This window comes from Mus musculus, chromosome 13 (assembly GCF_000001635.26).
Source record: "Mus musculus strain C57BL/6J chromosome 13, GRCm38.p6 C57BL/6J".
NCBI lineage: Eukaryota > Metazoa > Chordata > Mammalia > Rodentia > Muridae > Mus > Mus musculus.
Window position 1 is genome coordinate 112632605 of NC_000079.6, and position 25047 is coordinate 112657651.

General features: G+C 40.9%; 2 protein-coding genes across 8 annotated transcripts in view; one reads left to right on the plus strand and one right to left on the minus strand.

Moving 5' to 3' along the window:
• The window catches only part of Ddx4 (DEAD box helicase 4), a 54301-nt gene extending 34272 nt beyond the window's left edge, over positions 1–20029 (minus strand). Inside the window, exons 1-6 of one of the 7 annotated variants that reach the window (XM_011244618.2) lie at positions 19672–20029; positions 18728–18814; positions 11905–11962; positions 8546–8638; positions 3364–3441; positions 1281–1331 (exon numbers count right to left, since the gene is read on the minus strand). In XM_011244618.2, the coding sequence (XP_011242920.1) occupies positions 1281–1331; positions 3364–3441; positions 8546–8638; positions 11905–11962; positions 18728–18799 (352 nt within the window). In that variant the 5' untranslated portion in view covers positions 18800–18814; positions 19672–20029. The other 6 variants (NM_001145885.1, XM_006517524.4, XM_011244622.3 and 3 more) reach the window with 6 other exon arrangements.
• A 3555-nt stretch (positions 20030–23584) lies between these two features.
• Positions 23585–25047, plus strand: part of Slc38a9 (solute carrier family 38, member 9) — an 82564-nt gene continuing 81101 nt past the window's right edge. The window contains exon 1 of the mRNA XM_030247276.1: positions 23585–23676. The gene's annotated coding sequence lies outside the window, so the exon portion shown is untranslated. The remainder of the gene's footprint in view (positions 23677–25047) is intronic.

Genomic DNA, 25047 nt, shown 5'->3' on the forward strand with positions numbered 1-25047 from the left:
TCCTTTATATATGTTTTCTTTTGAATGGGACAGGGTTAAAAGCAATGGTTGGAAGAAACTGTCTTATTTGATAGAACTATAATCCAATCCTAAACCGGGTATGGTGGCTCATACTCCCGGCACTGCACTCAGAAGGCTAAGGCATGAGAACTACCACAAGTTCAAAGCCATCCTGGGCTACAGTGCAAGCTCATGCCTCAAAAGCTACAAATTACCCAATCTCAATTCTTAAAGTTTTAGAGATTATGTTTAATCTTAGTTTTGACTTTGGTAATCAAAGTATATAGTAAAATAAGCCCCCTATTCTCTTTCCTCCAAATTCTGGGGATGGAACCCAGGATCTTGTGTATATTAGACTACCACTAAGCTCTAATCCAAGATCAAACCTCAAATATCTAATTAAGAAATGACATTAAATATTTACCACAAATTGTACTATGCTCTGTTCTTTTACTGACAGCTTAATAGCTAGCCCATAAGATGGAGGGCCCCATTCTACAGTATAATAAACACTGGCTTAGCGTGAATTACTGGCTTTAGTTACCACTAAACTAGCAGGTAACCAGGGCTGAGAACTCTGAAACTCAATGTCAAGAAGATTTGATACATTAGTGGTTTTCAAACAAAAACCATCTCAAAATCACCAGAGATGCACTTTATATACAAGTTCCAAGACCCCACACAAACCTGGTCCATCAGACACAGTAAAGCAGCTGACCTTCTATAACATCATTGTGTTCTCACCATGCTTGTCCTGAGAGCTTGGGTACCTTAGACATGCTTTTACTCTGAGCAGAGATTCATTTTCTCATCACTTTCCTCTTAGACTTACTTGAATTTAAAAATAAATTTTGCACACGTGCATGCATGCGTGTATTTGTGTGTGTATGGGCTTGTGCATGCCACAGGGCACACATGGAGGTCAGAGAGCAGCTTTCTGGAATCAGTTATCCCCTTCTGACATGTGGTCCTAAAGACTGAACTCAGCTCATGAAGTGTGCTGGTAACTCAAGTACCCTACAGTGGAGTTTAACTCTTGACTTACTTTTCCTAATAACAATTTCCAAAGGTTGTACTTTATAGGTTAGCTAAGACAGGTGGAAAATACCAAATTAAAGGTGCCTGGATTCTTTATCTACACCCTTGCCTAAGGTCTCTACAGCTGCTTCATGAAACTGCTCCATGTAACTTAGAAGCGGAGTAAGACTGCCAGTCTGAGTCTCTCTAGTACCTGCTTCTGACGGTGTAAGTTTTTAAAGCTGCACAGAAATACAACTTACCTTTCCAGAAACCAGAGCTATCACCTTCTTCAAACTTGTTATTTAAAAAACCTATACAAAATATAAAAGAGAACTGCAAATTTCTGAAAGAATTTCTTTTACCGCTATAGTTTAAAAACAGTTTTCAGGACTGGCGGGATGGCTCAATACAACAGTGACGTGCTTAGTGCTCCATCCTAGGGCCAGGGTTCAGATCCCTCACGTCAGGCGGCTCACAATGCCGGTAATTCCAGCTTCAAGGGTCTGACACCCGTGACTAACCTCCAGAGGATGTGTGCAGAAACACAACGTGCATATACACAGAAATAACATCTGTTTTAAGAGTCTTTCAGGGACAACTAGTTATGATGACCCTACAGAATGAGATAAACTCTCTATATAAACTACATACACAGACACAGGACGAGAACTAATTCAAATAATACTAAACTTCTGCCTCTATCAGATTATTAGCTCTATTCTTTTAAATTTAAAAATGTTTCAGTAGATTTTATATTATTTCAAATATCCTATATTCCCCCTTATATGCACGGGCAAGACAACAGTATGTATCACTATAACCATTATTTGCTTTCTATTCAAAATATCAAAAATAATATATTTGGGGCTAAGGGGATGGCTCAGTTGATAACGTGGCTGCAATGTAAGCATGAGGGGCTTGAGTCCAGCCCAGCCCACTGTGACAAAGTCACACACATGGTCCCTGTCTATGATTCCCGCACTGAGGAAGCAAGAACAAGAGCATCCTGGGGCAGGCAGGCTGGCCAAATCAATAAGCTCTGGGTTCACTGAGAGACCTGTCTCCAAAGAACTCTTGACTCTTAATAAAATGTTCTTTAGTGTAACAATTGTCAAGGAGCTAGGTACAGTGTGTGCATAGCTGTAGCCCTAGGTATCTGGAAGCTAATTACAGTGTATCACTTGCGTTCATGGGTGAGATACCTACCTGGGCAGCATAGTGGGATGCCCCAGGCTGTCCTGCTCTATCTCATACTTACAGAAGAGATACTTGGGGCACATACCTTAAAAGTAAATGTCAATATGGAATGCCTATCAATCATTATCTAGACTATATTATAAAGAACTCAGTTACAACTGTGCTTGTTTCATATAAGAACCATCCAGTTACTTAGGCAGTTGTTCAGTTTATAAATGGTATGTGTGTTATCTCAAGTAGTGGAACATCTACAGGTTTAACCAAATTTAAGTGTCTCTGTGGCAATAAAATATAATGGAAGTTTAATACACAATTCTCATATAAAAGCAAAAGTATTCACTGTATGATTGACCAAAAAAATCCCTTAGCAGGTATTTCCTTTCTAAATATACACATAATCCCTAAAAAGAATATTATTTCTACAAAAAGCCTAAGTATTAAATTAAATATCTTCAAAGCTCTTGTAAAAAGGATTCTATCTATTCTAGTGCCCTCTCCATGGCTGCCTGCACTTCCTCAATTCTGTGACCAGGAAGAGTCAGTGCTGAGCTCCTGAGTAGGGAAACTCCCATCTCTGCATTACTCTCTCCTTGCTCAGCTACAGACGAGTGCATGTTCCCCTACAGAGGTACGAAATCAATTGCCACGGGAACTGGGAGCCCTAAGGAGTAAAGAAGGAAAGAATGTAGGCTTGTGTGTAAGGTGAATCAATGATGCTACAGCACGAGAAATGCAAATAAATGGAGGGCCAGCAATGGTCCAGCGTGGGTTAGAGTGCTCACAGCAAAAGCCTTATCTGACTTCAATCCTGGGGGCCCACATGGAGGAAGGAAAGAAGCAACGGCTACAAGTCACTCTATGTTCTCCACACATGCACTGCACTGCAGTACATGTGCAACCCCCTAACCACCCACACCTCCACACATGCGCTAAGAAGAGACTCTTCTTTAAAAGATAAATGGAACACTGCACATACCCAGGACAGCATGGGCTGCTGCCTTTACACTATGCCCATATGAAACCACTTTCTATGAGCCTCATGATTTCTACATGGCACACACTTTCTGTGCTTTCTTTTCTAAAAAAATAAACTGGAAGCCTTGGAGTCAACTATAAGTATGGTTGTAAAACATTACAAGTACTTACCTCTGTTTCCAAAGCCCTTTCCTCTTCCAAAGCCACCAGTTGTAGATGTGTTCTCTTTTTTACTAGACTCGCCAATATCTGAAAAAATTTAGTTAAACTTAATATGCAAAATTATGTCATCAAAAAATAGGGGTGAAATTAAGCTTTAGGGTTAGACGACTTTTACAGATGGTAAGAAAATAGAAAACAAACTTAAAAATAAGTTATATACTTGGAAGGTTTTCTTTAATTATCAAGTTATGATTCAAAAATAAAAATCATAAACCTACTAGTGGTAAAATGTAAATTCTACTCATTATATTTCCTTCTATCAAGAATTCACTTCATGATTCCTTTGTACTAAATCCCCCTTGCCTCAACAGACCAAAGCATTATATTCAGCCCACAGGATAATCTTCACTATTGAAAAATCTGTTCTATATTATTTTTATTGTCCTACTATTTATTTTCTAATACCTCTGTCACTTCCAAGATTCCTACTTTAAAAACATTTACACTTATTTCTGTGTGAGCTCTGTGTGAGCTCTGTGTGAGGTCTGTGTGAGCTCTGTGTGAGCTCTGTGTGAGCTCTGTGTGAGCTCTGTGTGAGCTCTGTGTGAGCTCTGTGTGAGCTCTGTGTGAGCTCTGTGTGAGCTCTGTGTGAGCTCTGTGTGAGCATGCATTTGAAGATCACAGGGTGAACTCTACCCTTCCACGATGAGCCAAGCTCAGGTTGCCGGGCTTAGCAGGAAGCAGCCTTATCTGTGAGCCACCTTGCCAGCACTCTACTTTTCTTCTATTTTTGAGAGTCTCATCATGTAGCCCTAGCTGGCCTTGAACTCACTAGGTAAACCAGGCTGGCCTCAAACTTAAGAGATACATTTGTCTCTGTGCTGAGATTAAGGGTGTACGACACCACCCTTAATTATTTGTTGTTGTTGTTGGTGGTGGTGGTGGTGGTGGTGGTATATGTGTGTGTGTGTTCGTGTGTGGTGTATTTGAGTGCAGACTTATGTATGTCATGGCACATATGCAAAGATATGCAAAGGTCAGAAGATAGCTTTCAGTTTATACTCTTCTTCCAGCCTGGAGTTGGGGGTGGGTGGTGGGTGCTGAACTCAGGGTATCAGACTCGTATAGCAAATGAGCCAACTTTCCAGCACACTAAATAACTCCATTTTCATGCTGTGAACATAGCGAGGATTTTTTTTTCTATATGCTGTTCCTTTTGGCATAGTATCCCTGCTTTCCTATTTTTCCTATTTAATTTTTCATTCTTCAAAAGACCAATTCCTCTGTGAAGTCTTCTCTAGTACTCTAATCATTCCCAACAGCATGCTACTCTCTGGGCTCTTCTTAGTAATAGTCCGTGTGTCTCTCACCCACTAAGTTAAGAACCAGCTAGGCTTGGTAGGACAAGCTAGCTCCTTAGGAGGCTGAGGTAGGAAAATCCCTTGAACCCAAGAGACTGGAACCAACATGAACAACACTATAAGAATCTCGTCTCAAAAAAAGAAAAATACTCTTAAGGTCAGAAATACAGGGAAGATAGTTGGTTCTTGTTTATAGTATTTTCATTAATTGTTGAGAGAATCTCATACAGTTTATTTTCAGCATATGTGTGGGTGTGCGTGCAAGGGTATGTACACACACACACACACACACACACACACACACGCCTTACCTTCTCTACCTGGAATAGAAAAGAACAACAGACACAGCCAAATCAGCATGCACTGTTACTATAAACTGCAACTGTGAGAAAGTTTCCTGTGGTCCCTACAAACTGTCTTACCTCTCTCTCTAACATTCCAGTTTAGAGGTGTTGAAGGAAAACTTCAAAATTCCTAAAAGCCTGTATTAACTACATATGCCAACAACCAAGTATTTTCATCATATCTTATGAACTGTAATGTAATTCAAAAACCTAAAGATACTCAGCCATCATTTGAAGGATAAAAAAAGCTAATCAATGTTATATTTTAATTCTAAGAATCAAATCAAAAGCACATTAACACACATTGAATTATACAAGTTCAAAAAAATCACTGCCAAGATTAAACTATATATAAAATTGTAGGTCAGCCATAAGGAGAAGAACTTCTGAGATTATATATAGTACCAAGATAATTGTTAAAGTTATTGCCATTCAACCAGAAGGGTTATTTTGGTTTTGTCTGAGACAGATCTTACTGTGCAGCTCTGGACTGGTTGTGAGCCCACAGGCTCCCAAACTTCCGTACTGCTAGGAATATAGCTGTGCATTACCATACCTAGCTCAGAGTTCTAGTTTTAAAACATCAACATGCATTTCAACCTAAAACATATGAAAATAACTTGTGACAAAATCTGTTACATTGGCCCTTTTCTCATTGAGAAAGTACTATTTAGGCCAGGCATGTCATCACATGCCTTTAATCCTAGCACTAAAAGAAGAAAAAATTCTGGAAGTATAGTCTTCTACTCTTATTATTTAGAAGCTTTCATCAAAATGTATCATACAGCCTCTTCAAAGTTTGAAAATATAATTACACTGTTAATTCTCTCCTAAATATAATACTAAGATATAAGTATTTCCACTGGCAGTAGGAGCTAGCAAACCTTTGAACCTTTTGTCTCACTTACAAGGTTGAGATTAGTGTGGTGTACACGTTTATAACCCTAGAACTCATGAGGCAGAGGCAAGAGGATCACGCAAGTTGAGAGCCAGTTGGTTCACATAGCAAGTCCACGGCAGATAAGGCTATACAGTAAAACTCTTTAAAATGGGAAAACAAAACAACAATCCACTATATGATCCAAACCATCAATGTACATTAATATGTAAACATTTAAAAACAAAATATACATTAATATTTAAATATCATAACAACTAGTAGTGAGATGCTCAAATATAAAATTCAAATTTGTGTTTATATATTAATAAGAAATTAGGTTTTCCAAATGTCAAATGAAATACCTTAATTATGATAGCAATAGAAAAAGAGTTAATCAAGTTTTTCAAAAGATAAATTTAAGAATGAGTGTTAGCCTCCCCCTGAGCAGCATAGTAGAGCTGGCCCTGATGGCAGGGTGGAGGGGAGCTGGCTACTTGCCTGCTGTGAGGTGGTGTGGGCAAGGGCAACAGAGAGTGCTCTCCTCCTCCTCAACACCTGAGGCAGTCAGGAGAGCTGGCCCTCGCTGCCCTCACTGGCTGCATGCAGCACAGGAAGAGCGGGCTGGCCCTGCACCCACCTGGGCAACACAGTAGAGCTGGCCCTGATGGTGAAGGCACAAGTGAGCCAACCTGAAGATGTGAGAGTGGGAGAGCTGGTCTGGTCCAGCCCTTTTCCAGCTGCAGCACTGGGTGAGCTAGCCAGGGCAGTACTGAAGAGTTCTCCCTGGTGGTGCCCAGGAGAGCTGGCAGAATGACCAACTTAGCTATCACCCAGGCCCAGATCCAGGGCTTTAAGTTGGGCCACCCCCAAGACCTCATCTATTATCTGCTGGAGCACGTGAAAGGCTGGTCCTGCTGATCCAAAGCTACAGCAGTCTCATGACACGGGGCAACAAAAGGATACTCAAGAGGAGTCCTGGTAAGGATCCAGTATTGATGGTGTAGCAGAAGTCAGAGGCCTCAAAACCAGACCAGTGACTCACTGCAGTGAACATCTGTAAGTAAAGATGTGTGGGGAAAGGGGTATACTGGGGGAAACACTGTGATACACTACAGCTTCCACAATGAGATGTTTTCTATGCTTTGTTTTATTTTTATTTTCTGTTTTCTTTGGAGGGGGAGGTTGAAAAAGCAGGGGGCAGACATGAAGGACTGGAAAAAGCAGGGGGCAGACATGAAGGACTGGAGGGACAAATGGGGTTGGGGTGAATGATGTGAAACTCACAAAGACTAAAGGTTAAAAACATATATATTAAAAGAAGCACAAAGAGAAAAAAATGGGTGTGAGATATTTTTAAATTACCAAACAGTCCTAGCTATGCTATGTCTTGAAAGACAAAAAGCTCATAAAGGCTCGAGTTAGCATGAAATTTTAGGGCCATGTTATTGCATTATAACAAAAACATAGTATAAAATGTTTTCAACACTTTAATATTAAACTCTATTAATTATGGGGAAATAAAGGTATTTTGCTCTAAAACTACTAAACCCAAATGTTCCTAGTTTTTTGTTTGTTCACATGTTTGTTTAGAGAAAGAGTTTTGCATGCAGCCTAGGATGGCCTTAAACTCAAAATCCTCCTGCCAAGTGCTGGAATTACAGTGTACATGACAAGTTTTGACAGCTTAAAAATGTAATTTTAAAACCCAACATTTGGGATGTGGAGGCAGGAAGACAAGAATTTTAAGGCCAGTCTCAGCTACATAGCAGATTTGAGGCCAGTCTGAGATACAAGAGACCCTGTCTCAAAAATAAGTAAATAACTTGTTAAACTTAATACCGATGAGCTAACAGGAGTATCTCCCATACTGCTTTTTGTTAAGAAAGCTAACACTCAACAAGTTCCCTATACCCTAAGCTCCCATGGTTTTTACAACATTCTTCTCACATCAATTCCTAGAAACAGAAACTTGAAATTAAGCAGCAGCTGATCTATGGGACCAATCTGTCTGTCTAGTCCACTTAACTATGTCTTATAATACCAGAGAGATAAAACAGCATAAAGTACTCAGGCATTACCCAGTGTGGTGGGCAGACCTCCACTCCCAGCACTTAGGAGGCTGTGGAAGGAGGATCCCAAGTTCAATATTTGTCTGTACTGTATTACACATGGAGTTTATGAGCAGCCTGTGTTTAAGGCCAGCATGGATTATACTATAGAGTTTAAAGCTAGTTGGGCATACCTGTTCTCATTTCTCTGCCCCACAGCCCTGACATTAAATAAAAATTAACTTGCCAAGCAGTGGTGGTACATGCCTTTAATCCCAGCATTCAGGAGGCAGAGTCAGGTGGATCTCTGGGAGTTCAAGGCCAGCCTGGTTCTACAGAGCAAGTTATAGGACAGCCAGAGTTACACAGAGAAACCCTGTCTCAAAAAACAAAACAAAACAAAACAAAACAAAAACAAAAACAAAATCACACACACACAAAAAATTAACTCAAAATCTATTATCCACTAAGTTATAGCAGACTTATAGCTTTGCACCAAATCCAAGCCCCTGTGCCATTATTCAACAGTTCAGATGACTAAACAAAGATGGCGCTTACCTCTGCTTCCTAAACTTCTTCCAGAAGGAAACCCACTTCTCATGAAATCATCTCTTCCAGAAGGCCCATCTTCCATTTCTAAAGCAAACAACACTTCAAAGCAAGTCAAATAGAAATATGTGTCCAAATATACAAATTTAAAGCCTTTTCAATGTGCCACACACTTAACAGAGAAATTGTATTTACTTGACAAGAAAAGTGACAGATCCAAGCTACTTGGGAGGCTGAAGCAGAAAAGACCCATGAACAGTCTTAGCTACAATATAAGTTCAAAGCCATCTATGTATTGAGATACATTCTCAAACCAAAATTGAATCACAGAGTTAAAAGAGGGCTAGGAATGTATCTCTGTCTTGCTTAGGATGCATGGGGCCTTAGGTTCCACCTCTAGTGTAAGAAGGAGAATGATAACAAAGAGCCTGACTGAAAAGTGAGTTGTGGTTGTTAGTAGCTTCTATAATGACCCTGCCTGTAGATGGTTCTAACCACCATGAGCTGGCCCTCCTAGATCAACTAGCAATAAGGAAGGTGCTCCACAGACATGGTCTCAGACCAGTATGATCAGGTAAATCTTCAAATGAGGATCTCTCTTCTAAGTGACTCTAGGCTGTGTCAAATTAATGATAAAAACTAACCAGGGCACAATAATTAAAAGCAAGAGACAACATAATAAGATTCCCTTTCTGGGAAAATGAAAAGAAACCAGATCAAGTATAACTTGAGAGAATGAAAAGGTAAAGAAAGCAAGGACAGCTAACCAGAGTCAAGCAAGTCTGTGTGTCCACAACAGCAAAAAATATGTAATATAGATCCATAAGATTCAAATGAAATTTGATACAATTATGTCAGGATATATAGAGAAATCTACAAAAGAATCAGTCACTGTCAGTGGACGGCAAACCCAGAGGCCAAGATGTTGGATAATTTGGTAATTTGAAATGTTATTTAGTTCCTCCCTAACTTTTAAATTTCTGACAATTATGTAGGTATCTATCGGTTTTAGTCTACATTCACTTGACTAGAATGTGCTGCAATAAGGAAATAACTTTCTAAGTAGGTCCACAAGCTACACTTACAATCATAAAATAGGACCAACACAATGGGTCAGTAAGGGTACGTGCACCAAGCCTGACAGCCCCAGAGCCCACATGGTGGAAGGACTGACCCTGACTCCTGCCAGCTGTCCTCTTCTCTCCACTCCTGGGCTGCAGCATGCATGCATGCCCCCACCCAAAACACACAATACATGTGATACTCAAAATGGTTTTGAAAATATTTTTAATTGAAAAGAACTATAAAAAATTCCTTGTTAACCAAAAGAGGTGCACTTTATTTCTCTCGATTCATTACCTTAGCCTAAGCATTCATAGATTAATAGTTATGGCTTTTAGTGGGTGGTTATTTCAATCTAATTTTTAAAATTCTATGACAACAGATCACTACGCTCTCTTACGATACAGGCCTACTTCATTCCTTTACTGAAACTGCCTTTTGTTGATAGCTCAAAGAACCACGTTTCTGCTGGTTACATTATCAAATGCACTTTTACACACCCATCTTTTTCATGTTTAAAAGACCTCAGCCTTCATACGGAGGGAGCAAGATTAGCTTTCTGTCAGTTTCAGGCAGGCTCTTGAGCCTCTGGTTATATTAAAGCCATACATTTAAACTTTTATGGGAGAAGTACTCCTTGACAGTAGCAAAGGTTTTAATAAACTTTTGTCAACAGATTTACCTTGAACTTAAAGGAGCCATAGGAATTAAATTTGCTTTAATTACATCAACCGAGTCTCAAAACTCCTCTCACATTCTACAAACTACCTTGGCACAGTTGGTTTTTTATTTCTTTGTTTTGTGTTTTTGTCTTCACTTAGAGCCAAGTTCTAGTGAGCTAACAGTTCCTTCCATTGGCTGTAAGCCACTTTACCGCATCCTCTGACTTGAATGGAGAAATGATAAACTCATGTGCCCACAGGCCTTGCATTTGACTTCCTTAAAATGAGCAGTAGTTCAAATGCATAGACAGCAACTTGAACTCCCTGGAAGTACAGTAGTCTGGTTGCCAGGGTTGGACACAGAAGGAGCGAGGAGCTATTATTCTAATAGGAACAGAATTTCAGTTTGCAAAGATGAAAAACATCTCAAGGTAGATAGCAGATGATGTAGCAATGTGAGTGCTTAATGCCAGCCAACTATACACTTAAAACCAGTGAAGATAAAAAAAAATAGACTCTTGGGGCTGCAGCAATGGCTCAGCAGTTAAGAGCACTGACTGCTCTTGCAGAGGAGCCAGGTTCAGTTCCCTGCACACACACACACACACACACACACACACACACACACACACACACGGCTGTTCACAACCATCTCTAACTCCAGTTCCAAAGGACCTATCGTGTTATTTTGGCTTCTTCAGGTACCAGGCATACATATGTTGCACTTACACACATGTTGGCAAAACACATATACACATAAATAATAAGTAAATCTTTTCTTTTTAATGGCAAAGATCAGGGCTGGCAAGATGACTTGGCAAGTAGAAGTACTTGCTGTACAGGCCTGACCATCCAGAGTTCAATTCCCAGAACACCTAAAGGTGGAGAGAGACCCAACTCCACACACATGCCGCAGCATCCACACACAGTAGTAAAAACATCAGTGGTGAAGATGGTCACTATAATGTACACTTTACCATAATTTAAAAAGTCTCTCACTGCACAGCAGCAATCACATTTGGGCCCGGTTTCAGGCTCCAACAAAACAAAACACTGCCATGATCTAATTTTTCTTAGCCCAACTCCTACCCTTCCTACCATGTTAGCACATACATTAACTCTATTCTATATAGAGTAAAGGTAGTCCACAGGCAGGGGAGGGCAGCCCAGATGAAAAGCTGTACAGAAAGAGGGGGCAGGAGCAGCAGAATAGGTTGAAACTTCGTTTTGACCTTATCTCTCATTCTCTTGGAAACTTCAGTAAATTAGTTTTCTGGGGCAAAAAAAAAAAAAAATTCATGTTCTTAATGGTATGACAAGTCTGGCTTAATCCGTTGTTTGGGGCCAGCCATCACGATTAGAACCTGCTTTGATAATCTCACCATCTATCCTGCTTCCTTATATCAGGAGACGGACAATGCTTTAGCAACCTGAAGTCAAACATGCAACCTTCAGGTTGAAAAAAGTTTTGTAGCAACTCACTAAATTAAATAATACAGTCTATAACACTGTATCTTCTTTAGCTACAAGTTACCCTATTCTAAAATATCCAAATTAGAATGAGTACTCATTAGAAAACGTAAAAACACTCTATATCTGTCTATTTACCCTAAAAAGAAAAGCCATCTTGCCTTAAACACATACCTGATGAAGCTGAAGTCCTGTTAAAAGTGTCTCCATTTGCTCCAGAAGAATATTTATCCTGTAAGAAAGAAAGCCAAGTTTCCTACTCTGAATAATAAGAACATGTCATCTGTTTGTGCCTGAAACCATGAGTAGCGTATAATCATGCATATATGTCGTGCTCTCTGCCTCACTCCCTCTTCCCCATCCTCATACATACAAAATATATGAGATACTTTTTCTTATACACCTATGAGAAGGTTTATGAATTTGGTGCAGTAAGAGAATAGTAACAATTATGGCACTACAGTGTTAAGCCCTTGCTGACCTTGCTCACTCCTCCTGTGGTGACATGATCTAATGCCACCTACATGAGATGAAGCAAGATGGATCACAGAGACGTTTTAAGATCAAGCTACTGTGACCTTCTGACATACATCAGGAGAATCAGCCCGTCTAAGTAACAGTGGGCCCTAAACCCATCATGTCAGACAGCGAGTGTGTACACAGATGCCCCAGACAAAGGGATGGCTGACTTTCCTGGGCACAACAAAGGGAGATGGTGGCAGGTTTTAACACGCTACCCAAAATGACATGAAATTTAAAGCATCAGCTATTTACTTCTGAAATTTCCCACTTAATATTTTTACGCCACAGTTAGCAACTTATAACTGAAACCATGAAAAGCAAAACTGCAGTTAAAGAGAGATTATTTTATGACTTTACTGTAACACTGCATGATAAGAGAGATTACTGTATAACTGCATGCAAAACACCAGTAAACAGTGAGGGTTTCTAGGTCAACAGATGCATTCTCATTGTTATTCCAAGACACAGTAACCTAATTTGTACGTGTAACATAAATTTATCACTTAAAATTAATTAAATTAAAATTAAAATTAATAAACTACAGCCACAGGACAAATCTGGTAGGGTACCCATTTCTGTAAACAATTTTATTGGAATACAGCAATTCATTAATGTATGGTATCAATATATATAATAGCCAAGCTGTGCCTGAGACTTACAAAGCCTAAATCATTCGCAGACTAGTACTGTACATAAAATGTTTGTTGACTCATACTGAGAAGTTTAAACTGTTATTATGTAAATAAGCCAGAGACAATACACACTATTGTCTGCAGAGCTCAGGGTGTCACAGTACACTCAGCAATGCTGCAGAGTAGAGTAGAACATAGGACAGAGCTATCAGAAGCAGGCTCCAGGTAAAGACACTTACTTTACTGTGACTGCCATTGTGACTAGGAATGACTAATACTCAGGAAGAGGAGGAGAAAGGCCAGCTTGAGCTACATAAGAAGACTATCTCAAAAATGGTTTCTAAAACACTACCATTGTAAATAAGTTAACCAAAATAAGTTAATATGTTTACACTTGTTAGGGCACAGCTTCCTGAGTTCCACCTGGCTGGCAGGATCAAAGCTGAGTTCATGTTCTACCCTGCTTCTTCAGATGTTTCATGTTTGTCTGTTAACCAGTAAAGGATATAGAGAGGGAAGATGCTGATATCCTGTTATCTAACTAAGCCACACATGTAAATGTGTTGCTTGTCTTCACTTAACTGACTACATACAGCTTGCCCACTCCTTTGTTCTATTATCATTCTGAAATTCCAGGCCAGAGTCCAGGAGGGGACCTGGCTGCAAAAGCTAACTCAAGGACCTTGAAACCAGGTGACCCAGTTAAGGCCAAGTCACCAATGTTAACTTCCTTGCTTAACCCCTTGTGTCAAAATATGATTGGTCAATGTAATAGCCCACCTTGATCCCCTTTACTTTGTATTCCCATCCTATAGAAATGTACCATCTCCCTTCGGGGACTCAGTTCAGATCCTTTCATTTTAAGATTCTGTCTCTGAAGTGAGTTTTCTCCGCTTCCATCCCGAACCCAACTTTAAAGAACACTCCAGTTATCTACTGAAAACTAAATTGATTCTGGACTGTTTTTCAAATCCAATGACGTGGTGAATAACCTACTGGGTCAGAATAGTCATGGTTAATGTCAACTAATCTTGAGGGAGCAGTGGTTGGAGATTATCTTCAATAATCTCAAATACTCGCTGCTCCTGTTTCTCCTCTTAAAAACAAACTGTAGACGCCTGTACATTCCTGTGGCAGAGTTAGACTAACCAACCGACTCAGCAGATTCAACTTCTGTTACAAAATGAACAGCTAAATACCAAGCTAACTTTGGAAGATTTCGGTATTTCTCAGAGCTTCTCTGTGTTAAGTCAATGTGAGTGACTTTTCTCATTTCTAGCACCTACAGTGTCCTTCCATCATTAGCCCACTCCTTTACTTCTCATTTCCAGCACCTACAGTGTCCTTCCATCCATTAACCCACTCCTTTACTTCTCATTTCCAGCACCTATAGTGTCCTTCCATCATTAGCCCGCTCCTTTACTTCTCATTTCCAGCACCTATCGTGTCCTTCCATCATCAGCCCACTCCTTTACTTCTTGTGTAAGCGTCCTCTTATAAAAACTTTCAGACTATACCTCTGAAATTCATGTATATAAGAACACAATACAAGTAATTTAAAAATGAAATGACCTAAACTTATAGATATTAGAGTCAAATGACTGCAATACAAAGTCACAATCTAAAGTTGGAGAGAGTTCACCCACAGTAGTTATCTTCAGCTAATACTTTTCTCAAATTTCTCTCACAAAAGACACTACACAACTTTTAAAAGTTTTATGTAGCTCAGGAACCATCCAATTATTTTCCAAAGTTCTTACTAAGAGCAAAACCACAACAGTCACTAAAATTCCCTGAGAAAACTGCTATAATAAAACAACCCAAATTGATTGCTACCAGATACCAAAACAAGAATGATCCAACCAGCCCTATCAGTAGACAGGATACTGCCAGTGAAACAGAGTAAAAATCTTACTGGTTTAATGTAGCTAAACCAATAAATGATGATGGTACATTCCTGCACTAGCAAACTGAACATTTTACCACTACATGATGCCTCAAGCTATGAAACTCAATATTCGCATGTTTAACTTACAAATTCCAAGGGAACGTGTGAAAATAGGTACATGCTTACAACAGGTAAGAAGGACTGAGGCGTTAGGAAGTCCATTCTACTGCTCTTACTCATCCATGCTTAAGTTTGATTTTTCAAAATAGTTTACAAGGAAAATGCTTTTAGCCCTTCTCGTTAGCTTAGACTGCCTTCCCAGTCTCTCCAGCTGCTGCCCACTTCTCTGCCTCCCTTAGAACATCATGCACAGCTGCTGCCTCCCTTGCTTCCTTCAAGCTGTGCCCAGCCCAGCTTCCATTCACCTCTGACGCCAAATGCTTTGTAAAAATGTAGCCTCTTCTCATACATTCTGACCCCAGCCTCTCCTCTTGGGATGGCAGTGGTGTTTGTTGTTGCTTGAGAATGTCATACATGCATCTAATGTGCCTTGATCAAATCCCATGCCCTGCCCGTCAGATCCCCTCTATCCTCGCACCACCATGTTTCCCTCCTCACCTTCTGGGATTTTTACAAATCCCCTGAGCACATACATCAAGCAAGCCTCCTTACTGAGCACAGCCAGAAGATGACAAGTAGCCTCTCAGGGGCTACATCCCTGAAAAAAAAACCTGACTCTCCCTCCCCTAAGAGCCATCAATTGCCATCAGCTTTTTACCTAGAGGTGAGCTCCTGTCCCATATATGCTGCTAACCCTTGGAATTAATAAATATCTTATTTGAAAGAAAATCTGGATATATATAAGAATTCTGATATAGAGTTATCCTAGATTATCCAGCTGAGTCTTAATTTGTCATCCTGGGTGTCATTAAGAGAGAAGTACACACAAGAGAGAACACACACACACAAGAGGACATACATACAGAGGTGGCAGCAGTTGGTGAAACACACGCAACAGGTACTAGAAGTGGCAAAGATTCTCTTAGACCCTCCAGAGGAAGGACCAATGTGCAGACAGCTGATCTGCAGCCTCTGGCTTCAAGGATGATGACAGCTGTTTACACGGCTCGGTGCCTGATGGCTTGTTACAGCGCGATTTGAAACTAATACATCTGCCTGCCTAACGCCCCAATACGGTGTTTGCTCCCCTGGGATCTTCGCTCCTGATGTCCTGCTGAGACTGCCTCAGATCACTAGTCAGAACCTTCAGGAAGCCATCCCTGTCCACTTGATTAAACCCACCTCAACATAACAGACTCACACTTCTCTAGTTGTATTGCTCCCTCTGCCATGCAGTTAGGTGGGTTCTCAAATGTGCTTATTCTGTCTCCTACAGTGCAATGCCTTTGATAGAAAGTATTTCACCATGTCCAACGCTATCTATAGCACACAGGACTAAGTAAGACTATGCTGCAGCTGCATAAATCACAGGTTGGTAACCATTTACCTTTAGAACTCCTAGCTACAAACCACTGTAGTCTCTTAAGCCACCCAAACACATCAACAGAGAAATTTCAAATATTTAACCCATAAAGATTCTCTGTAGCGACAAATAACTTTGAATGAATATATCTGTTTGTCTGAATTCTTACTGTTAACTTTGAGGTGTCATCTACCATTTTCTTATCTCATCAACTATCACTGCTACTAAAATTTCAGTTACGGAGAGATTAAATCAATTTATTTTCACTTTAATTTCAGGAACTTTTTGATCCTAAAATGTACCAAACAGGCACACAGGCCTTACACAGAAAGGATTGTGTTTACAATTTCTCCCAGTCAGTTAACAAAAAGCACCACTGCACAGTAATCAAACCAAGTGTCTAAGACATTCACCCCAATAAGTCAACAGAGTGCCCATGTGGAGCAACTGTGACTCCTCAACTATGCTGCTAAGCAGTCCTTCATAATTCCACTCCTTTTACTCTAGCCACAGGTGGCATATTCACTTCCAAATCTAGATTTGGGGAGTACTAAGAGCTATCAGAACACGACCCTAACATTTCTACGTATATAAGCATATACTGTTATATCTTAGAGAATGCTCATTAAAAGTCTGATCACAGATACTGTTTAAGATAGTATTAGCATAAGACTATATCAAATGCACTAATAAATTAAAAATGGAAGTGAAAATTCAGTGGGATCTAATAGCGTCTTAAAATCCTGAATAAAATACTAGATTTTCCTCCATAAAAATGATATTTAACCTTAGCCATTGTCTGCACTTTTTCCTCAAGAAAGGTCAAGAGGCCATGAACAAGATCATGTTCACTCACGTCAACAAAGCCAAGTCACTAATAGTAAGCCAACAATGGGATCAAATCTGAAGATAAATAAGAAACTTACTACAAACTGGCTCCATATAACGATATTAAATCAAAAGGTGTAATTATCAATTTAGTATTCTCAATGTCCAGAGTCTTAGTTATGTTACTGGAAAGTACAGATTCCAAAAAGGTACATTTCAAAGACCTAACAACCTGCCAATTTGATAGCCCCTAACACCTGCATTTAGAGGTTAAAGGAAGGGAGAGGAGAGGGGAGGGGAGTAGAGGGAGAGAGAAAGAGAACTGAAGGGAAAGGAAGAGAAAGAGGAAGCAAGGTATGAAATTTTAACTTCCACCCAACTTCAGAAACCCAGTGCAAAAAAAAAAAATATATATGCACAACACACTCCACAGTGTTTAACAATAAAAAATCTTGAAGAAAAATCAGACAGATCCCTTCAAAGTCCAAGTAGAGCAGAGTCTGCATCAGTTAATTAAATTTTTTATTATACAAATCTATTAAGAACTAGAAGGAACAACAAGCCATTAAATGTCCTCTAAGCATTTGGACCAACATTCCCACTTTTGGAAAAAAATTCCAAATTAAACAAGCAATAGATACAAATAATAAGAATGAAAAGCTACCATTATCTTAAAACGCCCAAAGAAAATCAGATATTGTAGTACATTCTTTTGCAAAATGCAATGCTGTAAAAATATTAATAAACTCGTAATTAGTGAAGTTAAAAAAATCAAAATTGTTAAAACTATCACTAAAACTGTGTACATTTTTTGAAGAGTAAATACTAAGTATATAATGGGAGAGCAAGACTTTTAGGTAATTTGTCTTCCAAAAGATGTTATTTTTATGATGTAAAGAGAACTATTAAAAGATAACATATTAAAGGTGCTAGACCTAGAATAAATTCCAAGCCAAGAAATATTACCCAGTCAGATTATTATTTGAGGTATTTGAATTCAAAGCCCACATATCAATCAACTCCAATTAAATCAAATCACTAAATGTTTTCTTTTGTTATAAAATAAGCGCTTCCACAAGATCATCACTTAGAATCAGAACTGATGTCCACATAAAATGGGAATTCTGAATGTGAGGGAACTTCTGCAAAAACCAGTAGATTATAAAATACATTCCATTAAAAGATGAAACCCCAAAGCTCCTTCTTGAGTTATAATTTTAACTCCCCAAAGGCCGTTCAGAAAATCTAATCTACTAATTCTATAGTCTAGTATATTCTCATTGAGCTCCTTATGTAAAATTACTTTTCAGAATTCAAAGTACCACCCAAAATCAAATCACTACTTTCAATATTTTCTATATACAACTTATCTGTCAAGACTTTCAAACAGAATTGTACAAATCTGTGTTCGCCTCTAAGTCTCAAATCATTGCGATTTGAATTACACTGGTAGTACAGCTTTTGCTTGTTACTATCAAATTCCAACTGGAAGCTCAGCCTGCCTTTCTCATTCCCCATAAAAGATAGGTAAAAAAATCACATGCAGATAAACACTGAAACAGGCTATAAAAATTTACAACTTCCTCACCAGTTTATTAACTGATAAAAATCCACACCTTTTAATAACTCTGTAAGTTGTATTACCTTCTCAAATACAGGAACATAGGAAGACACGTGAGGTTTGAGTATTTCTGCCTCCCAATCTTCATCTCCCATGATAGCTTCAGGTTCCTAAAAAAAAAAAAAAAAAAAAAAAAAAAAAAAGAAGAAGAAAAGATACTTTTGACCATGCACACATCAGAATTGCTATCTTTCAACTATGGGGCTGTGCTCTAGGTCAAAGACATAGTAAATGAAGCATTAGGGTTCGCGACCACCACATTTATATATATATATAAATATATTTTTGTCCCTTCTCACCACGTGCAACTACTAAACTAACCACCCCCCCAAAGCCTTTACCGTCTTGCCTAAGGGTGATCTTTATAGCCAGCACTTTTATGTTTCATAGGCTTGGTGAATCAAGCAATTCAAGCAATCCCCACATTCCCAGGGGTGCCAATTTGCCCCCCAAAATCTGTTGGTTCTGCCCGAAAGGATTCCCAAATGGCTTTCTGCGTATGAGGTGGGCGGGTGGTTTCTGAGATAATATTCAAGGTATTTCCCACTGTGGCCCCGCCATGGTACACAGGATGTTGGTAGACAGGATGTTGAGGCCTTGGAGGCTTAGGGGGGCGGGGAAATTGTCCTGAGTCGGGCCCCCCAATTCCTTCGCCGTAGGGCCAAGCGCTTCCCGAGCACCGCCAACACCGTTTCTTCGGAGAAATGGCCGCCCAGGCGCTGAGCTGCAGGTTTCCCTGGGCCTCCCTCCCCTGCAGGCCTCAGGCCTTCACACCCGCGCTCCGCTCCGCACGAAGCCACGGGGCGGCGGCGGCGGGAAGGCCCCAGCGGGCCGACCTCAAGGCCCACCACCCCGGCAGGCCCACGGGCGCAGCCTCCGGCCGGCGTCTGCCCACAAGGCCAGCGGGGCCTGGCGAGGGCGGCCAGGGCCAGGCTTGGAAGGCAGAGGAGGCCGCCGGCCCACTCACCTCTCCGCTCCAGGCTCCCCGGGCTCCTCGCGGCCGGCCGACGCGGCTTAAACGGCTGCACGTGCGGGCGGACGCCGGGACGCCGACTGCGTCATTGGCGCGGGGACAACAAATAGCATCAGGCGACCGGGCCCGCCAGCCAATCAGCGGCCGCGGCGCGCGACTTCCCGCCCCATGGACGGACGGCCTGCGCGTTCTCCACCTTTGTTGAGGCCGAGGCCGAGGCCGAGGCAGGGAGGCCTCTTGGCTCCATGGCCTGTGAGGCCTGTGGGAGTGAGCTGATCCCCGGGGCTGCCACGCACGACATCCCGTTTCTCTCTCCAAGGGCTCATCAATTCCATTGTGTTCATTCAAAAGTTAAAATAGATATATAAATAAATAAAAATAAAAATCTGGGGCTCGGGGAGGCAGAGGCAGGCAAATCCCTGGGTGGAGGCCAGCCTGGTCTACAGAGCAAACTTCAGGACAGTCAGGGCTACACAGAGAAACCCTGTCTGGAGAAAAACCAAAGGGGTGGAACATCTAATTGCTTTCTCTCCCAGCCGTTCCAGCCTCCTCTTGACCTCCCAAAGTGCCAGGCTTGGCCATTCTGAGTCTGAACGTCTCAAGTGCTCTCTTTGTATCTGAGAAATGCACTTCACTCCTCTACTAAAACCAACTAGAAGCAATGCTTCTCCTCTCCATAAAAAGGGCAAGGATGAGACTCCATCTTGAAGTTGTCAAGAAAGCCAGTCTGTAAAAAGAAAACCGAAGAGAGGAAGACTTGGTCTGTTTGCCAAGGCCTGGATTTGTGGTGAACCTGTTTACAATTCTGAGGGCACCGGCCAGTTCAGCTCATTAAGTAGATGTTCACATTCTGCCTGCTCCTCACCTCTTTCAAGAAGGAAAATTCCATCCGTGGTTTTCCTAGTACCCGCCAAAGGGATCACAATCAAATATATGTAAAGCATGTTCTTGTTTTTATTTTCACTTCCATCGCTTTCCTTTCCCTGGATTTTTGAAGAAGTTCTAGATATCTCAGTCTGGAACTTAAAGATGAGGAACTCCAGCTTTCTAGAGCCACCTTTCTGTTTCAGCACCAAAAACACACTAGCATTTATACAGTGAGCACTGTAGTCGCCCAGGCTATTAAGGTGAATTGCTTTTAAAAGTCACATTTAACAAAGGACAAAACACAGTATACTTTAACAGAACTGTCATTTAAAATGTGGACAAACTTCCTAAAATGAACCTATTTTTAAACGTATATTCTTTGCTGTGCATTTTTGGAGTGACCAGGTAGGTTCACTTGCTAGGTCCAGTGGCCCATTCCTGTAACCATTACTTGGAAGATAAAGGCAGGAGGATCAGGACCTCAGTGCATAGCTAATTCAAGGTCAACCTATGTAACATAACACTTAGGCTCAAAAGCCAGAACTAAATAATAATAAAGCAAAGACAGGTGACATGTACCTGGCAACCTGAGAACTTGAGTTTGATCCCTGAGGTCCGAGTAAGGGAAGGAAAGAACTGACTTCTACAACTTATCCACTGACACACACACACACACACACACACACACACACTCACCCCGTCTCTGTCTTACACACACACTCATGTTCTGATTTAACAAACACACCGACACACACACACACACCTGCTCCCATCCTCTCTCTCACACACACACACCACAGAATAAATAAATGTAATAATAACATTTTTTAAAATAAAGACTAGAAGGTTGAAGCTTTTGAATGGGGAGGACATCACTAGAGTTTGGCTGAGAATTCATTGAGTGCAGGTCAGGGAGGAGAACAACAATAAGTGTCTAAGGTATGTTACCACAATTTTTTTCCAAATATAAAGAGAAAATAGGAACTATGCAATAGGAAATCTAGCAAACACTTAACTACATGACGAGTTCACAGCTCTCTTCTTGTTACCTATAACTATTGTCTTAGTCAAGGTTTCTATTCCAGGACAAAACATCATGACCACTGAGCAAATTGGGGAGGAAAGGGTTTATTCAGCTTACACTTTCCACATTGCTGTTCATCACCAAAGGAAGTCAGGACTGGAACTCAAGCAGGTCAGGAGCAGGAGCTGATGCAGAGGCCATGGAGGGATGTTCCTTACTGGCTTGCTCAGCCTGCTCTCTTATAGAACCAAGACTACCAGCCCAGAGATGGTCCTACCCACAAGGGGCCTTTCCCCCTTGATCACTAATTGAGAAAATGCCTTACAGTTGGATCTCATGGAGGCATTTCCCCAACTGAAGCTCCTTTCTCTGTGATAACTCCAGCTTGACCCAAATTAGCCAGTACAACTATATAACAAACTATTGCATAATATATTGACTTACAAAAAAAATTCTCTCTCAGGGATTGAGAGGGCTCAGGAGACCATCTCATACAATTCCATTCAAATGCTAATTAGAACTTGAATCATCTGAGAGTTTGCTATCAACTTTTTTCTTTTTTGGCATTGCCAGAGTTTGAACCTAGGTACTTGAGCGTGCCAGGCAAGCTCTGTACTACTGAGTTTATCCCCAACCTCCAATACCAGTTTGTTTAACATCCAAGGTGACTTCTCTACTCTGGCATCTAGTGGCTGGGATGGCCAGAACAATTGAATAGTTTCCAAGAGGCTGACTTAGGCTCTGAAGGTTGTTGGACAATCTCAGTCAGACTCTGTAAGGATGCTGCATTTCAACTGGACACACTTGTCAGGGACATCGCTCCAAAGGACCAGGGTAATAGTTGCAAGGCTTCTTGAATTCTAGCATAAGAAGTTAAACAATTATATTTGCAACTTTCAACTAATCAGTTACCAGAAATTCACAAGGCCAGGCCAGATTCATGGAGATGGATCTACATAACGTGAAAACTGGAGATTCAGTTTACTGCAGAACCTGGAACCTGACTGTGTTTGATCATAACGTAGTTGCATCGATTAACTCTTTTGGTGTTCTCAAGTCCCGTCCATATCCCCACTAACCTACTTACCCTTTCACTGTTGCTCCAAGGTTACCATGAGTACATTTCTTCCTCTTAATTCTTTTTCTCTTCTGTGCATTTTCAAATGGCCTATGTTGGAATTCACTCATTCTCTCTTCTGCTTGATTTACTCTAACATCAATGCTTCCCTAATGCAATTTTATTTTGTTTAGTATACCTTCATTATCAAGAATTTCAACTTTTTAAAATTTGCCCCCATGTCTCAGTCAATTATATCTACTAAAGTATTGATTTATTTCTATATTTTCTATTGGAATTCAGTAAGTTTCCTTAAACCTGGTTCATTTATTTGCTTTTAATTATCTGTGGAAGTTTGAATGAGAAATGATCCCCACTGACCCAGGTATTTGACCATTTAGTTCTCAGTTGGTTGTGATGATCAGAGAAGCTTGGGGAATGCAGTCCTCCTGGAGACAGCGTATCAGTAGGGCAGCCTTTGCTAGTATATAGCCTCACACCACTTCCAGCTCACACTTGCTGTTTTGTGCCTTCAGTGGCGGATGTGAGCTCTCAGCTTGCTGCCCCAGCATCATACCTGTTGCTGGCTTCCATGCGTCCCTGTCATGATGGAGTCATATCACTCTGAAAACACAAGCCAGGACAAATTCCTTCTCCTATAAGTCAGGCTTTAGTCGTGGTATTTTATCACAACAATGAAAAAGTAACTAATACAGTACACATATGAGCATCCACCCACACTGGTTACTATCTTGACGGTTTCTGGCATTTTATATTTATACTGTCAGATGAGGTCATAGTTCCTTAAACATCCTTGGTTCTTATTGATGTGTGATGTCATTCGAGGACAAAGGATTAGGTATTTATTCCGGTCTTCATAATATGGCTTGTTTTGGTTTTGTTTGTTTTCAGAAATTGAAAAAAGAATGTTTTTTTTTTCTCTCTCTCTCTCAGCCTATAGTTTCTAACACTATATGGCACCAAAATTCAGGTTACCTGTGGCAGTGTTAGGAGGCGATCCAAGCTTAGGTTTCTCCTAAATCCTCAGCGGGTGAGTTTTTCAAGACTCAATTAGGGAGCTTTTTATAAAGGGTCCTTCATCTACACAAGCCTCTGTCCGGGGCTTGCACAGACCTCCAGGTGCCTTCCAAAGCCAACAGCCTCTGGTCGTGAACTGTAGAAAGAATCACCAGAGGGACCTGCCCTGGTTCCTGCTCCAGAACTGTGGCTCTGAGTGTCACAATGCTGAGCCCACAGCCGGTGCTGTGGCAGTAAGGCAAACTGAGACAACTTCCTCATGGTGCAGAGCATAACTGTGACAGATGTCAAGGTCTTGAGCTCCATCCGTGAACCCTGGTCCAGGATAGTTGTGCTGCTACAGGTTGGGAACCGGTGGTAGCAACGGTCCCTCAGAGACTAGTACTAAGGCTGGCCCTGAGCTGCAAGGCACAGTCCTTGCTTTCATGTTGTGCCATCCAGTAGGTGGAGTTTTGATTTCCATTCTAAAAGCTGCAGTTGTCAGAAAGATTCCTAACTGTAGTACTGGCCATCTATCACAGGTCCAGCAGCAGCATCTGCAGGTACAGGGCCACGGGATGCATAGGGTTCCACCCAGAACTGACATCACGGTGATAAGTTCTTACTGCTTCAAGTCTGTGGTCAGGATTTAATTCCTTCTCCATCCCCAAAGTGGAGGTATCATTCTCCATGAAGCTTGGAATTGTGGGAGGGGAAATCTGGGCCTTGGCATCTTTTCAGTGAGTCTTTTCCTGTTACAGTAAAATCAGAACACTATGATGTTTGTTTTTTTCCACCTTACTTCTTTAGCTCTTTTGAAGATAGTGTGGTACAGGAAACTCTGCCAGGGGTGTCCAACCTTATGACACTATGACCTGATGCTGTTATCTACAAATGTGTTGGGCCTCACATAAGCTATTATGGGATGCATGGTACCCTAGGGCCTTAGGCTAGGCTAGACACACCAGTTAGTGCATCAGTAGGGAGGTAGGTAACCGGCGTGTGATCTTACCTAGCTACCTCCTTAAAGAGGACAACATTTAAACACACTGGGCCAACTTTATACCACAAAGCAAAGACCTCCAAGAACCATGTGCTGGTTGATGTATCACAGTGGGAAATACAAAACGCTACATGTAGAGGTTTGATTTCAAACTCAACTTCAGCTTTAATCAAATTCTTAGACTTAACTCCCAGTTCATGGCAAATAGAAGAAACAGAAGATGTTATGTCTCAGCACAGATGCAGAGACAATAAAATACAAAATTCAGGAAATGTTACTGGGAAAAAATGTCTCAGGAGAGAAGAGACAAATCAAACACGTGTGGGTCCAGAGTCTTACCAGCTATAAAGTTTATAATACAAAGCAAGAAACTGGGCCAGGCATGGTGGCACATGTCCTTAA